The 20,901-nt window shown below is 37.8% G+C and overlaps 1 protein-coding gene across 2 annotated transcripts in view; it reads right to left on the bottom strand.

Moving 5' to 3' along the window:
• Positions 1-20,901, bottom strand: part of NCK2 (NCK adaptor protein 2) — an 84,240-nt gene that overhangs the window by 25,948 nt on the left and 37,391 nt on the right. The window contains exon 3 of one of the 2 annotated variants that reach the window (XM_059839573.1): positions 5,157-5,398. In XM_059839573.1, coding sequence (XP_059695556.1) covers positions 5,157-5,382 — 226 coding nt within the window. In that variant the 5' untranslated portion in view covers positions 5,383-5,398. The remainder of the gene's footprint in view (positions 1-5,156; positions 5,399-20,901) is intronic. The other variant, XM_059839574.1, reaches the window with a different exon arrangement.

The following is a 20,901-nucleotide window of genomic DNA, read 5'->3' as shown; positions in this document are numbered from 1 at the left end:
AACATGAAGTCATAAATTTGAAAAAAACCCAGCATTTTCATAAAAATAACTGAGGAGAGGAGAGAGATAGAAAACTGTTGATTCCTGGAAGCACCAGAATTTATGGCATTTAGGGACTGGTGCAGATCTACAGACTAACCCAAGTAGACACACACCACAGAAGTTGAAAAACACAGGAAATACTCCTGGATGCTCATAACACTTGTGAAATAACTTGCTAGGAACACTGATACAAGCAAAACTTGGCTTCTTACATTATATCTTGCTTGGCAATTCTTACTTTCCAAATCTGGTACAATGAGTGAAGTTACTGAAAAGTTTTGCAGACTTCCAGAAGCCCAATACAGGAGCCATTTAAAAAGTCTCTCATGCAACTCCAACATGTCTGTGAAATGTTATCAAGGTTACTGTCACTTGCCATCACCACAAAAACTCAACTATTTCTGTTGTTCCTACAGATTTGCAAACACCTCTCCTGCATTCTTGGTGTCCAATCTCCTTTTCAATACACATTTTATTAAACCTTTTTCTTTTGCAGGGCATCTGTTCAAAAACCCACACGAAGAGCAGAGCAGAAGTATCCTCAAGGTTTCTTACGTAGTTGCTCACTAAAGGGAACAAGACCAGAAACCTGTAAGAAAAGCCTATATGCAGTACTGGATGTGAAGCAAAAGCAGCAAAAACAGCAAAAACATTCAGAAAATCATGGATTCCCATGAAAATGGCACCCTGCTGTTGGATCACACGCTTCAGTCACTAATGGCACGCTGCTGCCTGGGGAGTTGTGCTGCTGCCAGGAAAATGACTTGCAAAGGGATGGAAAAAATGTAGAAGTTTTATTTTGAGTACACAAACAACTGACTTCTCAATTATTTTGGCTTCCTTCAGATAAGGTTTCTGGTTGGCATGACAGAGATGAGCCAGCAGGCATAGATCATCTTTGCTGCAGACGGGGAAACCCGTGGAGTTGCACTCAGAGGCAGCTCTGGGGGTGGTGCTGGCAAACACCCACTCCAACCAAATGGATATGGGAATTCCTTTCCACCCCCCAGCACATGGGAAGAATTACATTACAGAAAATTACAGTTTAAAAGATGCATGCTGGAGGTCTCTTGCTTAGTAAGACTTATTCAAAATGTATAGAAAATACCCTCCCTGCAAAAGAAATACTGTAAAAGGAAACTATTTTAAGCTTCATCATAATGAATGAAGATGAAATTTTAATCACAGGCATGGAAGCTGGCTTTTGCCTTAAGAATAGTTATAATTACCGGATTTCATTCAATATGAGCAAACAGAAGACAGCAATTTGAAATGGCCAAATTACCATTAATGTTTTACTTGCAGTATCACTCAGCTAAGACAAAAAAGGGAATAAGAAGATGAATCATTTAAAATACTCAATAGGTGGCCTATACACTATATTTCCATAATTAAAACTAGGCCATTGTAGCTGAGTATTCATTAGACCTCACTCAAGAAAGAGATTTAAGAAGACACAAGTAGTATATATCAAGCAGAAAAATGACAAAAGCAGACATCCATCAATCAAAGAATTACAAGACTCCAAGTTCCTCCAAGTAATTTATGAAAAGTTAAAAGTTATGGAAAATTCCCTGGTGTCAGGACTAAAAGAAGATACAACAGAAGAGAGCATGCCCTTAAAGGCAAAGACAAAGTGAATGATGTAGAAAAGGCTGTTGTTTTGTGAAAAGGCATAGGATGATTCTAAAGTATCTCTTCAGAAAGTACTGGGGGTCATTTGAGATTTTGGGTGAGCTGTTTTTCAGCTCACAAGGAACTGATTTAAAGAATATATGCTAAACAAGCATTAATCAGTGTTTTAATAAGAACCCAACACATTTAGGAGAGCTGTCTCTGAACACATTTTAATTAATATTTTTTGCAAAAAATGCCAAAATAAAATGGAAGCTCAAGAAAGCCTTAAGACATTGCTAAAAATGGGCTGATATTTTAAAACAACAAGCTGCCTATTCTAGGTAGCCATATGTCCATCAACGTTCCACCAACCCTGAGCCAAAAAACTGCAAAGCTGATAGGACTCTATTAATAAAATATTCAAGGGTTGAGATATAATTAATGACAGTCAACAGTTCATGGAAAATTAGTTTTTAGCATCAAATAGGCATGAATTAACTCTTTGATGATATTATAAGTTTTTGTGTACAAGACACCAACATAACTGGTGGCATAAAATTTCATTAGAACACAGATTGCCAAAGATGAACAACTATTCTGATGATGCATCTTCAACAGAAAATGAGGGGAACTATTAATTAAATAGTTATAGCTCCTACGGGGTCTGCCACAATTTGAGCTATGGCTGGCACTTTTCATATTTATTGAATATAAAAATATAAATCAAGCACCAGTAATTACTGTGGATAAGCATAAGAGTGGCAGATAGCTACAGGTAATCACATAGACAACACATGACATCATTTGCATGATAACGATGCTTTCAGATGAATTATTTTTTAACACAAGGAAATATAATCTATTAAGGAAGAGGCATGGAAAAGTGCATCTCCATGGGAACAACCATTTGCTTGAGTGACACAAGCATGAAAAGGGGGGGTACAGGTACGTCACTGGAAGCAGCTATGAGTCTGCTGCTTCTCTCCTGAGATTTCCTAAGATTCATGATTAATTATTGACAGACTATTAAGTGACATTTTGTTGGGGTTTTTTTAAGTTCAGTACCTGATATTTTGACAGCAGCTTCAAGATCAAAGTTGGAAACCAATTTGGTTTAAGGACTAATACTCATGACCACCATTCACAACAGTGCTGGGTTAGGAGGTATTTTAATGAAAATTTTCTTGTGATCCTTGGAGAGGCAGGCATGATGATACATTAGACATATCTGTATAAAGAGAACTTCAGAACTTGCTTCACTGGGCTAAGCAAAACTTTCAAAAGCTGTTTCACTAGATGAAGCATCAGTCTTGCAATTTGCAAGCCTTTGTTTAAAAAGAAGGAGTGCATTTTTGATGGCCTCTCAAAACAATGGATCCTCTAAGGAAGGACACATGCTCTGCTTGTTCTGAATGGGAAATTACTGTACAGCAAGACAGGAAAGGCTTAAATACTATAGTTTAGTTGAGGACACTGATTCATGAAAAGTAAAAAAAGTTGTACAGATATGTGGTGCACAGCACATACATGTTTCATTATGGTAAGGAGTTCACAGCACCTAAACTTTTAAAAAAGAATACTCTTAAGCACCAGCTCCTTTGGGTGGATATAAAGTATATTCTGAATCCATTAGTGAGTAAGGTATGCCTTAGGCAGTTTCTCACTGTCACAGGGTATATGAGCTTAAAAGAGCATGAGAAGTGCTTTACACTCTAGATGCTCACCAGGTAAGTGTGGTCACAGCACACAAAGACCAGACTCCATCATAAAGCACTTTCTGCCTCAGCCGAACAAACACACAGAGAAACCATTAGAAAGGGAACAGGGAACGTGTAACTTGTCATAACAGTGCTTCAGAACTTAAAAACCCGTGCAGGTGTGCACAAAGGGCTAAGGCTTGGGAGATGTGATGCCCAAGGATGGCTCAGCCAAGAAACCACCAAGCTTTTTTCTCACACCTTTTCATCACTCACCACTAGAGTGAAGGGAAGCACCCTGCACCATGCAGTTTTGCTAAGACTGAAAATAAACACACACATAGGCTAGGACACACCTCTATTCCTTCATTTAAATAGATTTCTGTTGGACATATATAAAAATGTGTTTGCATCAAGCAAATATTGCCCACATTTTACATGAACACTTGAAATATTATTACAACAGGACTGCAATCCTTTCCTAAGGTATCTTTCAGACAAAATACATACATCATGTCTTAAACAACATAAATCTCTATATAAAAGGAGCTTAATATCACAACTGGGACTTCCGTCTTTGAAAAGGCATAATCACATTTCCTGGCACTATAATCAATATGTTCCAAGAGTTTCTGTAGAAAGGACTGCGGTTCTAAATGTTACCACGGTAAATTTTATTATAACCTTGTTTGCCTGCCAGCTATCCTCTAGTCCCCAACTTCCATGTACTTTATGGCAACTCAGAAGTGGAAGACATGGTAATGAAGGAGTGACTAAGAAACAAAGCCTGTTAGAAACAACACTGGCACAGGATTATCCTGCATCAGCTACTGCCATGTTATTTTTAAGTGAACCTTTTAACTTTTGAAGTCCAATCCCTGAATCCTAATTTTTCTATTGCAGAGTCATTTTGTACAGCAGTCTGCAGCAGAATACATTTTCTCTATGTAAGACTTCATAAAACACAGGCAAAAAACCAAAAAAAAAAAACCAAAAGAAAACCCCTCAAAACACTTTTAATGTGCCTGTTTCTGTTTTATTCATAACATCTTGAAATATCGCTAGTAGGTCTTCCTGGCATAAAACAACAACTTATCATTATGTTTGCAGCCTTTTCTAACCTTTCCTATACAAAGCCCTTTTTAATCAGTCTTTAAAAATCAAAGAGAAAAAAAACCCATTTAACTTGACTTTCAAATAGATTTATTTAAAATACACACAAAATTTTTCAAAGCTAGATTATTTTACGTGTATGAGATACTGTTGTGAAGACTTTATGTGCAAGTTGAAAATAGAATACATATTTAAGGACTTGGAAGTTGACAGAACATCTCACAGACCACAAAAACTTAACTGTATATAGCCAAACTGTAAAATCCCATTCATAGAGTGATTTAGCTTTGGCTATGATACCTATGCTGAACAATCCAGTTTACATCCTTCATCTTTCAAGTGAGAAGAGTTAGCGTGAAAGGAAAGGATTCAGCAGTTGATTTGTGTATGACACTCAGTTCTTCAGCCACTGAAATTACAGAACCTTTGAAAACTGGAACAAAAGTAACATCTTTTTCTTCTGGATGTGATGGAAGGAAACATAGTACAGATTTTTACACATGATTCTCCACGCACACCCACTCTCTCTGTCTCTCCCTCCCTCAATCATCTACCCATCATGTCAACTCAAACTAAGCAAGCATAAAGACCAAACACGCACATTAAAATTATTTATATCCACATTACACTCCCAACCTGAAACTCATCAAGTCTACTAAATTTACTCCAAAATACAAAAGGACTTACCCAATGTGTCTTTTAGATTTTTAACCAGAGAACCTTTCTTCAAGCTGTTTTTTCGTTCCACATAATTTGATGGCACATATCCCGTTTTGTTGGCCGCGTTTCTTACCCTCCACCATGTCTTAGAATCATCTAATAGCCAAAGACGCTCATTTTTCTTGATGTCAAGTTCTTGGTCCTGCTGTGCAGTGTAATCCCACTTTGCAATAACAATAACTTCTTCTGTCATCTTTCATGGAGTCCTTCTGCAACAAAATAATAAAACATTATCCCCATAAATTTTGTCATATAATTCTTACTCATTTTTTCCTTTGAATTCTTCTAAAATAAGTAGGAAAACAGCTAGGAGAAAATGAGAATGTCATATAGGAAAAACCCTCTTAAAAATAAGGGAAGTCATAATGACTTTTCTTGATTTTTCAGCCACTAAAATATGGCAACATCTTGATAGTAAATCATAGTCATAATGTATTACATTCACTTCCTCTAAATGAATATAAAATATCACATGGATATATATTAACAGAAACTTATTTAAAAAATCTGTTTAATTTTTTCATATAGCATTATAAAAGTATTCCACATGTGGCATTCCAAGTTCTGATCTGAGAAAAAAAAAAGAGCAGCATTTGAAAAATGTATTTTCCCTCTGCACTAGTTCCACATCCTCGTACTAATTTCACACATAAAAGTTTTCTGCATTTAAACAAAGTTGACCATCTTTATATAATAGAAAGTTAAGAAATAATTCAGGAAGCAATGCAACCCAGCAGGGAAATCTACCATCAGTAACTGGGTATTGTCTTTAGCAAGTCTTTGTTCACCATTTTGTGCAGGCAGAACAAAATTGCATTTAAGAGTCTTAACTCCCCCTTTGTTCCCAGGAAGATCCCAGCTCGGCATAGTCATGCACCAGGCATTAGTCAGTGGGGTGGAAAAGAGCACACACTGGATTTCACTTCTTCCCTACCTGAAACATATCCAGAATTCCATTAAGACTGAATCAGTTGTCTTTCTCTCACTTACCTATAAGAACAATTATATTTTTACAAAGCTATTTGTCAGCTGCACAAAGACAGATGCATGCCTCCACGTTTTCCTACGCATCCCAGCAATTACCGGGAACAATGTGAGGCAGCACAAAAGTGTGCAAGGATAAGACCAATACTAGTACCAATGACATTCAAATACGTTCTAATGCCAACTGAGACATGTTGATTTTACCTTCTAAATTCTGACAAGTCACCTAAAATGTTCTAATTGCTGCCGTGGAGCTTGGGGGAGAGGGAAGTGGAGGAGGACAGAGAGAGTAGGAGGTGAGAACATATTTGAAAATCAACGTGTCTGATTCTGGGTTTTTTTAAAGAAAAGGTGTAGATTTCATTTAAACTACAGATTAGTAGAAAAAGGTTCAAAAGTACTTCAAACTATTAATGTCCAAAGACTTCTGAAATATTTTACTTTGTTGCCTAGGTCTCGGAAGTCAACAACCCTATCTTCTCTGATACTTAGTAGTTTATGTGAGAGAAAGGTAATTAAAAACCAAACTTCATTCAGAAATTCTGTTCAGCATGTAAATTATATCACCTATATTCCAAAAGGGTTCCTTTTTCAGTCTGTAAATACACACACAAACACACACACACTTCCCCCTTTAGCTACAGTACAAACTGAAAACTGCATGCCAGACAACCCAATTTATCTACTATAGGAAAAATAAGTGCTTTACTTATTTAATCTATAATCATTAAACATAATAGTGAACCCTATTACAAATTAATAGCCTCTTCTTATCATGAATTTTGTTTCCAGGAGAACATCACATAGGCCTGAGCTACAATTGCTAAACCATTTGACGGCAAAAAGTTGTGCTTGCCTTTTGCTGGCAAACACCAGCAAATTCACCCCTCATGGCCAAGGCAGGACATGATTTTTGAAAATCTGAAGCTGAGTTGAACAGGTTTAAGTTCTCATTTTCCAATCAAAAACTAGAAAGAACATACAACAATTAAAACATTATTCAAATATGCATTTTCATGGCTGAGGTCCCCAAGATGAATTTAAAAAGGAGCTATGATGCTTTGAATAGCTGAGAAGCACAATCCTTACAGCTCAAACAGGCTGTGACTTATGCAGTGGAACTGATAGTTTTACAAGAAATAAGTCAGTAACCATTCAACCATTTTTTCCCCTAAAATAATAATCCCATCTGACAATGATAGAGAAGAGCCTGAACTTTGGACCTCAGTCTCCAATGAACTGCCCTGCTTTCTGACTGACATAAAATGGACAGAGAGCCTACAGGTCGATAAGCTGATGCAGCCACAGGGGACTGCAAGCAAACATGTTCTGGAGGCTGGTGTTGTCAATATAATCTATCTCTCCAATTTAGGTTGGTTTATTTTATCTCAGCAATTGTAAAATGGTCAATTCTTACTATTCCTGGGGACATGGAGAACATGAAGAAATAGGACATCATCAGTGCAGTTGGTTGATGATGTTGCCACTACATAGGCTCCCCTTCTAAAAAAGGTTATTTTCACAATACAGGCAAGTTAAAATTATCAATATAACAGCATATTAATAATAAAACCCCCCACATTAGGAATAATATTTGAGTAGTGACTAGTGGAAAACTATTAAACTCTTCCTATATCTCTAAAGAAAAATCCAATTTAAATTGACCCCTATTGTAAGAGTCATCAAGTATTTCCCCACAGTGTTGGGCAAGGACAGAAGCACAAGAAGAAACTATTTACCAGGGCTGACAACATCAACTGTAGTCCTCTGAAACCACCCAGGACAGGGTGCTCAAACTTCTCAATTTCTTAAATTCCCATTTGTGTAGACATGCAAAACTGTCACTATGCCTGAGAAATGCTGTCATTTCACAAGCAGACCCCTTGCATGATGCAATTTTGACAGAAGTATTCTGGAATAGAGAAGCCAACTTTCCTGAGCACCATGCCCACACATAATCCCTTTCAGTAAAGTAGTCCACAGGTTTTACTAAATGTTTACTGGCACAAGCTCTCCTTCCCAAGTGGAGACAGGATTTAAAGTCAAAATGCATAATGTAATTGCAGCTAAACATTTGTCTATTTAAAGGTGTGTACATTTGTGTACAATTCAATTGTGCTGGGTTATTTTTTTAGTTTTAGGTTTGTTCATTCTGAGGGAGCGAACTTTGTTTCGTGTTTTGGGGTTGTTTGCTTGTTTTGTTTTATTTTGTTTTTAATGTGGGGAAATATATTAAAGTTCTTTAAATTATTTTCTTATGATTACATCATTAGATGTATCCATCAAGGACAATATGGCTCTTCCTGTGACATCTGCAGAGCTAAGATTTCCTAGTATGTAAATAAGGACATATTTGTTTCCCAGAAGGCAGGCTTAGAGGTAATAGTTTTGAAATGCTTCTGCAACACAGCCATGTGCCAAATAAAAGATTATAAGCAGACAACATAACAAGATTTGGGGGAAAATGAAAAGAAAACACAATAAGACAAGGCTCCCAAAGTGTCTGAGAGTACTGTAGAAACTTGACACAGACTGAAAGCATGAAATTTCTTCAGCGTACTGCTTACATACTGCAAAATAAAACATATCACAGTTCCCAAAGATTTTAATGGCAACATAAGATTCCTTCACATCAAGAAATGAAAATCTGTTACTGCTAAAAGTGTACAACATTTTGGAAAATTCCTTCTCAAAAGTTTAGAAGTCCTAGCACTGAAATACTGAGTTGTCTTCTCCAACCTGACAGAACAACATTCCACATAGAAAGGAGCAGTGAAAAGCTTGGAAATACAGATATAATACAGGTCTGCAAGGAACCTGTAACAGTCTTTCCTCCATACAATATTGTTTCACATGACTCTGGCTTTTACCTTACCACATCAAGTGGTCATTTGCTTCACTTCTATGGCAATCCAACTTCCAACCTCAAAAACCAGAAACAACCCGAAATGAAGACACCACATTAAATGAGAGCAAACAGAACTCCACAACCCAGACCTTCAGAAGTTAATTCTTGCAATACTAATACACAACTCCAACTCCTTTTAATCCAGCAATTCTTTCACTGCTATCAGTCTCAAAGAACTAATTTATTTTACCAACACCGCATTTTTGCTGAAATGTTAAACTAATATAGCTTAGATTGAGCTCATGTATTTTCAGCCACTTAGTTACTTCCCTTCAGCTTAGGTTTTGTTAGGAAAGGAGTCCTGTCTTCAATGGAAGCTGCCCTACTGCAAAAGTGCACATGAAAATTTTTCTACAAAAAATTATCCTTGGGAAAGAGGGCAAAAACTAAACAATTGCCAAGAAGGCAATGAACAAAAACTCACAGTCAAGACAGTTATGGCTGTACTAAAAATCTGCTCAGACAGAGCAGAGGAACATTAACTAACCATATGGCAGAATAAATGCAGACATTGGTGGAGTATCTAGTACTGTAGCTTCTGTATGTCTTTATGAGAAGGAAGTCCAGAAAGGAAAAGGTTATGTTCAATAAACTATCAGCAATCCAACAACTTAGCAATGACAGGAAAAACAAACTAAACAAAGAAACACCTATGCCATTTTGAAGCCATCCTTAACCATACAAGTAATATTTGAGATAATGGAAATTTGAAGATAGAGGAGCTTAAGAGAATTTGCTCCAACAACCTTGTAAATCTACTAGTGATTCTTCATGTGAAAAATTTATTCAGTTGGTGTCATTTTAAATACCAAAATACAAAGAATTGTTATGCAGATCCCATTCTCTTTTTACCAGGCTGGGATTCCAATGCTCACTCTCTCCCCCTCCCCATACAGGACTAATATATTTCTCCCACAATGACCAATAGGAAAGGACTCTCATCAGCATGCCAACCGAACTGCAATCTTCTCCTATAGACTGACATAAGTTATCACCATGACTAGTTTAATGCCCTAGTCCAGTGGGTAGAAAAGCAGCATCTTTTCTTGGGCTCAAGAGGAAGGCTCACAGTTATGTCAGGGTTAGTTAGGACAGTACAAACAGAAGGTAAAGATGCAGTGAGAAATGAAGCAGTTGCTCTCCTTGTTCACAATTTGTTTTGCAAAAAGGAACATCACTGAAAAATGACTGACAGTAATGCCTGAAATGTAATCCCTCACCAAGGGAACAAGCAAAAATTCTAATAATAGGCAGCACCAATTGATATAACAGACTGTTCTGGAATTGGATGTCTTCTTAAGACACATGGAAGGAAAGGGACAGAATTGATACAGAGGCTTTTACATGACACTGATGTACATAAACCATCTAACTACTATATTAAGTAAAATTTAATTACTATATGATATTTAGTTAACTACATAGGAAGAATGGAAAACTAACTAATGATGTATCATGGTTTTCTCTAAGATTTGAAGGCTGAACAACCTCTCCTCCTGTCCCCAAACTCTGAAAAATCAAAACGTGTTTTGAACCATGCAGCATTTGTTGCTGACAGGCCGGCTATCTAGTGCCCAACTGTTTAATCTTCCATAAGCTATGGCAAATAGGCAATATTTGGTCCTCTAAGGTATACAGTTGCAGAAAATAAATTTTAAAAAGTCTGTGTTCATACAGACTTGTTTCACAGTACCTGCATGTGCTTACCGTATTCTGCAATTAATAACTTTTGTTAGATCACTTCATCTGAAGTACACTCTAAATCTGAAGCTTTCTTGTTTATGATGATGCAATCTCTGGTAAGCCTGCCTACAGTTGCAGGAAATTTGAAGTTTTGTTTTCACCTACAGTTTTTTCTTTATTGCATGAGTGGGTGTGTGGTTAGTTTTCTTACATCAGCCAAGATTAATAGTTTTGACATATAGAAATATTTAAAAAAAACACATCTTTACATTTGAAATTGTTTTTTCAGTTCTCAAGGACCAGTAAAACACTAACACAAATACAGAACTCAGAAGGTATTAAAAAGAACCAGTAATGTGAATTCAAACAAACATTTGTGAAAAAGAGTACACCTTTTGGATATACTTTTAGCTATCTCCAGTAGAAACAGGAGAATATCACCTCCTTCATTCAAAGGCCAAAGTTAACCTAAACAAAGGAATACATATTTCTAAAGATTGTTACAAGAAAATCTCAAAATGCAAAGGTTTAAAAAGAGCAAACAAAGTGACCCAAATTATTACCAGTTGTTAAAATTATAACCTTTGTTTTAACTAGCAAAATCATTTCCATGCTTTGTTATTTGAGCTATTTGCTGGTGCTTGGACAAATAGAGATGGAACACATAAAGGCCACTTTGTCTAACTGCTTTTGCAGTTTAACACTTTAATACTTCATATAATGTGTGTCAACCCACCCCAAGAGACACATTTCTTTGGAAAGAGGTCACTGCATCAGACTACTCTCTCTCTCTCTTTTAAAGGAAGTTAACTAAATAGCTGTGGTGAATAAGCATTTATCACCCAGCTATGTGGTTCTCAGGTGTCAAACCCATACCTGAGCAAAACCACCCCCCACACACAGGCAACCTAAAATAGTTGACCGTTTTAGCACAAGCTTGACAATTAATTTGGGGGATTTCACTATTAGGTCTCATTAGGATACATTGATTACAGAACTAAAAGTGATAGCTGAGTAAGTGCAAGCAATTATTATCTAATTTACTTTGATGTGCAAACTGAAGACACAGTCACAATCAATAGATGCTGCTGTCTGTATTTTAGGGGGTCAGTTTTCCAAAGCTGAAAACAAAGATGAGTGAAAGGCTGTAAAAAATAAATGTAAACAAAGATGTAAAGAAATTCATCCACTGCAAAGGAGGAATGATTTATTATAATTTGCAACCTACTCTCACAATTTAGCATTTACAAAAGAAGAACTGTTTAAAAAAATAATGTGTTAACAAAGTGAAATATAAAGCTCTGGACGTTTTCTGTGTCCCCTCTCCCTGGTCCTTTCCATGAAAAGGAAAAACTAACAGTAATAAGCTCAAGTCCAGAAATGCAAACTGAAAGTATTGAAAGAAGTAAAATTCAGCTCATAAAGAACTATAAAAAATGAATTAAAACTGCCTTGGAATAACTTAAATATTAGCAAAAGTATAAGTACAGAATTAGATAGAATATTAAGTTGACTGCACATGATGCAGGGAAAAAAGGTTTAATACTTATTTCTACATATGGGATTATTTTTCAGAGACAACCATTTTCTTCTTGTCATTAACTAGCATATAAAAGTAATAAGAAAAATTAAAACACTTTTAATGTTCAAATGTACCCCAAGATATCAGAAACATCCACAAAGCTATTACAGTTTTAGCTATTCCCTTAATTTTGATTTTCCCACTTCTTTTGAGATCCTGGTTTAGGTCGACCCATCCACCCAAGCTGGACAGATTTATCAACCAGCTGAGGGATACCCCCAGCCATAATGCAGCAGTGACTCAAAGGCAGGCTCAGTAGGTGCCATGAGCTTTTCTGGCAGCACTGAGACATTTGTTCTAAAGCACGAAAAATGCTTGGTTTCCTTTCAAGTCGCTTAGGGGGGAAAAAAAATTAAAAAACAACCAGAAAGGCATAATTATAAATGAAATGGTGAAGGCGATCCAGGCTGGTGCAACACTTAATGGCACCAGGGGTGCTATAGCTCGTGCACCCAGGCAGGACAGCCCTGCCACAGTCCCCTTCTACAGGCACAGAAAGGATGGGGCTAACATAATCAGGTGGTATATCTCCAAAAAGGGTGAAGGATCACTCCTAACTAACCAGTAGTCTAGAGCTGTACTAACTTGACCTTGCTACGTACACACCTCAGACCCTGTCCCCTTGGTGTGGCCAGCCACTGTTTACAGGCATAGTGGTGTGAGGACTGGAGCTTGTTTCTGCAGCCAAATGCCTGTGACAGCTGCCAGGCAAGGTTGGCCTCTCCCAGCCCCACAACAGATCTGATAACCCAATCTCTAATACAGCTGCAGCTACACACCGGCACCTTGTATCTTGCATTGCAGAACAACTGAAAACAGGAAACCTCAAGAATAGTTGAGTGGTAACGAATTTCTGCATAGCTCCAAGAGAGCACAGAGCTTAAACACTTTTTTTTTGTCTTGTAAGCGGCTTAGAAGTCTTTTAAAAAGGCTGACAAAGAAATAAAGTGGAATATATGTTAGAAACACCCAGAAATACATCTTTCCTGCTAAGGAGTCAGTACAGCATTTTACCATTCAACAAAAACAAAATCTTTGTGTGGTTATCTAAGAACGTATAAAAAGATGTTAGCAAGAAAATTTCTCATCCAAAGTTTTCATGATGTCTATCATACAAATGAGTCTGCTCAGGTGAAATAAGCAAGCAGGGAGTGCTTCAAATGTAAACTCAAAATTAAAGGAAAAGGAATAGTGTTAAACAAAAAGGTTGCAACTTCTAAGCAAGACCCACTTATGTTTTGCTTGCAGTCCAGATTCTTAGTGATTCAATATCTGATGGCTGTAGGTTTTTCCAGCTCTCTAAGCTCCACTTCAACAGGAAGGTGTAGCACAAGTGTCTGTTGTACAAGACAAGGATGCCCTCAAAAGAAGAGGCTGCCCAGCACAATGAATGCAGTCAGGGCAAATTTTCCAGCTCACATTTTTCTTCCTTTCTTGAAAGTCAAAGTCACCTCACAGTCACAGCTGCCCACTATTCAGACTAATACAGATTCATATTTTGAGGCATACAATGTCAAAAGCTCCAAGAAAAAACACAACATAAGACTTTGGAAAATACCAAATAGGAATAAATTGCTAATGGTTATGTAAGAAAGTGGCTTCAACAAATGCAAGCCTTACCTGACCAACTTAGTGACCTTCTTGGGATGGAGTGACTACAACTGTGGATAAGGGAAAGGATACAGATGTCTGTCTGGACTCCAGTAAGGCCTCTGACACAGTCCCTCACAACACCCTTCTCTCTCTATTGGAGAGATATGGATTTAATGCATAGATTACTCAGTGGAATTGGCTGGATAGTCACATCCAGAGGGTATTTGAACATCGATCAATAGCTCAGTGTCTGGATAGAGATCAGAGGCAAGTGGAGTCCATACTGGGATCGGCACTGTTCAATGTCTTCATCAGTGACACAGATGGGGGAATTGAGCACATCCTCAGCAAGTCTACATGTAACACCAAACTACAGCTGACAAAACTGAAGGATGGGTTGCCATCCAGAGGGACAAGGACAAGCTCAAGAACTGGGCCCATGCTCACCTGAGGATGTTCAAAAGGGCCAAATATAAGGTACTATGCCTGGGTCAGGGCAACTCTGTATCAGTACAGGCTGGGGGATTCAGGGATTGAGAGCAACCCTATAGAGAAGGACTGTGGAGCATTGGTAGATGAAAGCCTGGACATGACCCAGCAATGCTTCTTGCAGCCCAGAAATCCAACTGCATCTTGGGCTGTACCAAAAGCAGCATGGCCAGCAGGTCAAAGGTGCTTCTGCCCCTTTACTCTGCTCTGGTGAGACCCCACCCAGAATACTGCATCCAGACCTGGGGCCCTCAGCACAGAAAGAATGGGACTGTTGGAACAGGTCCAAAGGAGGGCCACCAAGATGATCAGTGGGCTCGAGCACCTCTTCTATGAAGACAGGCTCTGAGTTGGGGTTGTTCAGCCTGGAGAAGAGACAACTGTATAGAATCTTCTAGTGCATAAAGGGGGCCTATAAGAAAGATGGGGACAGACTTTTTAGCACGGCCTATTGGGATAGGACAAGGGGCAATGGTTTTATACTAAAAGACCGTAGATTTAGACTAGATATAAAAAAAATTTTTTTTTTTTTTACTATGAGTGGTGAAACACTGGAACAGGTTGCCTGGAGGTGTGGTAGATGCTCCATCCCTGGAAATATTCAAGGTCAGATTAGAAAGGGCTCTGACCAACCTGATCTACTTGAAGATGTCCCTCCTCACTGCAGGAGGCGTTGGACTAGATGACCTTTACAGGTCCCTTCCAACCCTAAATATTCTACGATTCTATGAAAAGTAGCAGATACTTTGGGCTGCTAACTCTCTGGTGGTACAAAGAGAAAGCCATCCAGGCTGTTTAAGGTAGGCTGCTGCAGCATCAGAACGCAAATCTGAGTTCTGGCCTACTAATCATGCAATACCACTCTAATTTTATGCGCTCCTGTTTTATGTCGTGACTTTCACACAAGCTAACTCTCCCAGTTCAATATTTTTTTTTAAGATATTCATTGGTAATACTGCTATACCACAAAATTTCCTCATCTGGTGCAGCTCAAGAAACAAATGCTTAATCAGTGTGGCAGACTTTAAAACACATAATACTAAGTCTAATCTTTTCTATTTACGGGATAAGCGCTCTGCTGTTTCAGGATGCTGAGTTTTTAAAAGTCTTTTGATGTTTTACTTGAAAAGGATATTTCTATAGCCTTTTTTGGAACAGTATGACTGTTATAAAGTAGGCAGTGTTCACTTTCAGCTTCTGAAAGATGATTTAAATTTAAAGTTCTATTTCAAAGGGCAAAAAGCTGGTATTCTACAGGAACAAGCAGCTCATGTTACAGTTACACAGTACTAGCTACAAGCCTTATAACTTACCTATGTTTATAAGATAAATAGCAATAGTAATACAAATTACAGAGAAAATACTTCATTACATCTTCAACTAAGCTTAGTATAGTCACCAAAAGACAAGGCAAAGGGCTTGTGAAAGAAACCTTTTTCAAATCTTTCCATAAATATGGGATGACAACCTTAAGGGATTAGGAAAACCAAACAAATATGTTTCAGTTTGTTTGGGATGTATGATGTTTTTAAGGAAAGTGTCATTCAGAAAACAGGACAAAGATTAACAGACAGTATTGGCAACCTCCTAGAAATCAAAAAACCCAAAAAACAACAAAAGGATTTTTGCAGTTAGATGATTTGTACTGTTTCATCTCAGACCGTATTTTTGGAAGAAGGTATTTCCTTCTATCTTGAAGACTATATATTTTTCCACGCTCTTTTATCATATACTTACCAGAAAACACAGGGAATGTGAACTGTCATCTTTGCTGATTTTAATTTGTTGAAAGATGAGGAAAAAAAAAAGAGAGAATATAAAGCAACTCCAACAACAGACAGTTGGCTAATATCCCTCTTCTTGGCCAGCCCTTCCTCCAGCCTTTGCCCTCCCTGTGCTTGTGCCATCTGCCCTCAACCTCCCTTTCCTGCACCTGCTGCTGCAATCCCCAGCAGCAGGCAGGGCTCAGGCAAGTACAGGCAGCAGCTGCACGGCTTTTTTCTGCCTCCATCAGCAGCTTAATGCAAATGCAGTGGCTGTCAATGACCCAACCTGCGGTGACTTTTTCCACTATTAGTGCAAAAAGTCTTCTTGCTTTATTCTGAAGGCAAGAAGTGTACAAGAGCAATGGTACATTCTAGACAGCAGTGGGAATACCCAGACTGTGCAGAGAGAATATCTTCAGACCTTTTGACTACAAACAACATGAGACAAACAGAAAGATGGCAGCTTTTTTGGTCCATTTTTCTTGGCTGCAGAACAGAATCTCAAACTGCCTCACATTTAGATATAACAACAGGGCAAGAAAAGAGCATTGGCTCACCTTTTCCTGAATTCTTTTAAAAGCAATTCCAGAAAAAATTATGCAGTTAATAAACTCTGGGGCCCTAAAGAAAACTTTTGTAAAGGTGACCTCATCTCACCTCTAAATCAGCAGCAATGATTAATGACCATATCTCTGCATTGGTTTATGGGTGTTTTGGTGTTTCTACAAAGTCAGAGACACAGATAAGCTTAATGTTTGTTGCTGTTGCTCTGGATGGCTCTCTCTCCACTTCTCCCAGCAGACAGCATTTAAACTTACCTCGCTATTAAGAAACACATGAAACAAAAAGCAAACAAGACTAAAGAGAAGGGAAAGTCCAGGAAGAATAAAACATACCTTTGCTGTCTACATAAGACAAAATTACAAACCATTTCACACCTAACAACCTCTCCACAGCTCTTTCCAAAAACAGAGTAGGAGGGAGCCAAGCACACAAGGTCAGGAAAAAAAAACCAAAAACCAGACACTCCCCTGAGAAGACATTTAGGTAAACTTAGCTATATGACAGACTGGTGATCCATGCTCTGTGAAAGAAGAAATTAGGTATACTCCTGTTCACAGACTTTCATTCTTACTAACAGTAAACCTTCTTTCTCAAAATTAAACCAGCCAGCCACTCAGGACATGGTGAACACCATGAGATTTTATAAAGGAGACATCCTTGAATTTCTTTCAAGATTGCAAATAATAAACTGCTTGAAAGATTTGCTTCCACTGCTGCTTCTTTTCCCATAGTTGAAACATTCAATGGTCTGCAGGAGTTATACTTCACTGGAAGTAAGTATTAGTACATTTCTGTATTGTATAAACAAAGAACAGTTCTCAGACATAAGAAGTTTAACCTTGATCTCACACAGAAGGACAAAGCTCAGAATCACTGTGGATTGCTACGTTTTACTGCTAATCCCTTGAAACACCGCTACCTACTTTTCAAGGGATTTCACTTTAAACTGTCTATAAAATGCTGAAAATAAAACTGAACTGCTGACCTTCTGTTCCCCAATGGAAAAATCATATATTCACTTTTTAACTAGAAAGAGGAAGAGATGTTTGTTCAGTTCAAAAATCCATTTATTTCCAAAGTTTTTAAGGGGACAAAAAAAAAGAATATATTGGCCATTCCTAGACAACATTCACTCTTTAGTCTTAAGCAATTTATCATTTGCTTTTCCAAAAACTGCCACATCAATCTATCTCATAACAGTAGGAAAATGAGAAAACAATTGTAATTGTTATAATAATTTTAAACTTTCTAGTCCACAGAGTACTAATTAATTTAAAGGTACTGTTCAGACTCTGCCCCTGTAAACTTCCCAGTTTACTGTCATTTTGAATGCTGAATAAATTCTTAGATTTCTAGAGTTTCTTTACAAGTCACCTGGACCAAAATTTTTACCCAATATCAAAGGGTGCATGTAGCAGTGGGGGAAAAGAAAAAGATACTCACCAATTTAAATCTCAAGGCAAAGTTCCAAAGCTGAATTGTGGTTAATGAATACCTATTTCTCATATCTAAGAGACGTTCTCAGGCAAAAATCTACTTTCTAGAAACAGGGTCTTTGTACAGCTCAGGTAAAAATAATCATTGGACACAAGATACCATTCTTGATTCTGCGCTTATGCATGTAACCAAAGAGGAAGCTTGACAGATGCAGCGCTAGATTTCATTCAGAGACAGCTAATAGTATTAAATTTCTTTCTGTAAAAATCTGTACATCTTCCTAAAAATGACTGGAACACGAGATAGTTACTCAGGAAGCTATGCTTTTAATTTCCTGATAGGACATGCACCCAGTGAAAGCACAATTTAAATAAAGAAACACTCCTGGATCTTTTACGAGATGCGAGTGAATGCTGCAGCTTCACAAGTCTTTTGTCAGTCACTCTGACTGCTGTGCTAACCAAGAAAGTGTAAGCCTAGGCAAGAAATGGCAATCCCAGCCTCCCCTTAAAATTACTTATTCTTCCATCTAACAGCACTTCAGAGTCAATAAAAGAATCCTTTCTTACTGCTCCCAAAACACAAATGTAGAGGAAACACTATCCCTCAAACTTTCCTAAACAAAACAGGTTTCAAAATGACTTGTCCTATAACTTTAAAGAATGCTTTAAATTTAAAGCCAAGACAACATTTTTGGTCTGAATTTTTGGTAGCATTTATTTATTTCAATCCAATTATTTCTTACATATCTTCCTCCAGTTTAAATGAGGACCTCTTCCAAAAAACTGTTTTTGCGAGTGCTCTGCTACACAATTACAGCAGCTAGCTATTGATAATTCCTCAGTTGATGGAGAGGGACACAAAGCCAAGAGAGAAACACCTTTCAGAGAAGAGGGAAGAGGATGAAAGGGGATTTTCTAAAACCCTTCTTCTAAAACCCCAGGAGTGCTCCAGAGAACACATGCTTCTGTAAGTACGTTAGGAAGACGCTCCTTATTCTGAGCTCTTATGTTGCAGTTCAGGTGCCAGCTGCTCTAAGACAGCTTACACAGACAATCTCAAAAGTTGTTCCACTGCTAGTAGCCCAGCACAATTTTCCACTGCACCAGATCTGCTGCTCAAAAGGATAAGCTTTTGAAAGTAAATTTTCACTGTAGGAATATCTGACTTCCATAGAAACACTTACCCCAAACCAAAAATAAGCAATTAGAAAAGTCTACATTTCTAAGAGCAAAATATACATTCAAGAGAGACCAACACTGCCTTGTGATGCCGGACTCTCATACTCCTTCATTACTACTCTCACCTTCAGAGCTTGAACAAAATGTAGTACTTCCAAGTGCCTTTAAATCGCCTCCTATTATTTTTATCTTCTGTCAAATTTCTCCAAAGCTTGCTTTTCCTGAATAAAACCTCCCTGCAATAACTTGGTTCAAAATTAAACATTTGGTTTTGGCTGCAAGATCACATTCCCTTTCATCCAGAAATGTTATGTACTCTTGCACTGATGAGACATTCTACCCTCACGCACTCACAGACACATTTTCTTCTCTACTCCCGCCAGATAACAATAACATCAACAAAAATGAAAGGGAAATAATAGCAGCCAAATGATTTCCAAACAGGGACAGAGATGGTGAGGATTAACAGCTATACAAGAACAAAGATTAAATAAAGAAAAGAACAGGTTCAAAACCACAGGTCTGAAATGTGGACCTTTAACCACAGAGTTCTTGTTCCTTCTAGATCAATACAATTTTAAAAATTTATACTGCTACTGATTTTCAATAAAAATGACTATGCCATTGCTCTCAAACACCAGTTCAGCTGGAAGCCATACAAAATAGGACAGTACTACAAGACACTGTCAAGTACTAAGCATTACTTGCAGTTAATATCCAGAAGTGACACACCACAATCATATTAAAAGTAATGGTACAACAGAAGTAGGCAATTTCTTCATTATGTAACTCAGACCTTACTCAAACAAGTCAACAGTGTTACCAAATCTGGATTAAGCCTCAATGAAAGGCATTCTGACAAAAACCAACACACAACTTACTGGAAGCTGTAGTGCAGTGTATTAACAGAGCAGCAAGTTACAATCCCATGACTAAACAGAAATAGGAGCCAGTATGTAAAATTTCACAAATCACCTCAAGGTAACAGAATAAAACCGAATGTAGAGAAAATAGAGAAAAAAGATAATAGGAACAAGTAGGAAGACATACTCATCCCTTCCTTCTCCAGACCCCAGGAAGAACTTATAGAAGAGACATGCCTTTTCCTTTCCTCTACCATAGAATCCCTGACTGTTTTACTTTATTTGTTCTTCAGCTTCTTGCAAAATAAACTCTGAGGAACAGGTCTTGGTCTGAAATGTTATTTGAGTTCAAAAAACTCCACTTCGAAACCAAGCTACAGCTTGTAAAGCTAAGTAGCACTATGTAATTTCATCAAATATTGCCCTCAGTTTTGTTTCTCTTATTTTCAAGAATTTTTCAGGATTAGTTAGGGTACTGACTCAGGATGTGGAAATGCCAAAATGCACAGCCACCCACCGACTGGCCAGAATCTTTAGCTGACCAGTGACCTACTCTGTGCTGTCATTTTTCTCCCCTTCTCCTAAACCACAGGCAGGAAGCAGGTCACAACAACCAGCAGGCTTAAGATCTCTCTGCCACCACTTTTTTTCCTGAAGAATAC

Source organism: Haemorhous mexicanus, chromosome 2 (assembly GCF_027477595.1).
Source record: "Haemorhous mexicanus isolate bHaeMex1 chromosome 2, bHaeMex1.pri, whole genome shotgun sequence".
Lineage (NCBI taxonomy): Eukaryota > Metazoa > Chordata > Aves > Passeriformes > Fringillidae > Haemorhous > Haemorhous mexicanus.
The sequence above is the reverse complement of the archived record's forward strand: the minus strand, read 5'-3'. Positions and strand labels throughout refer to the sequence as shown.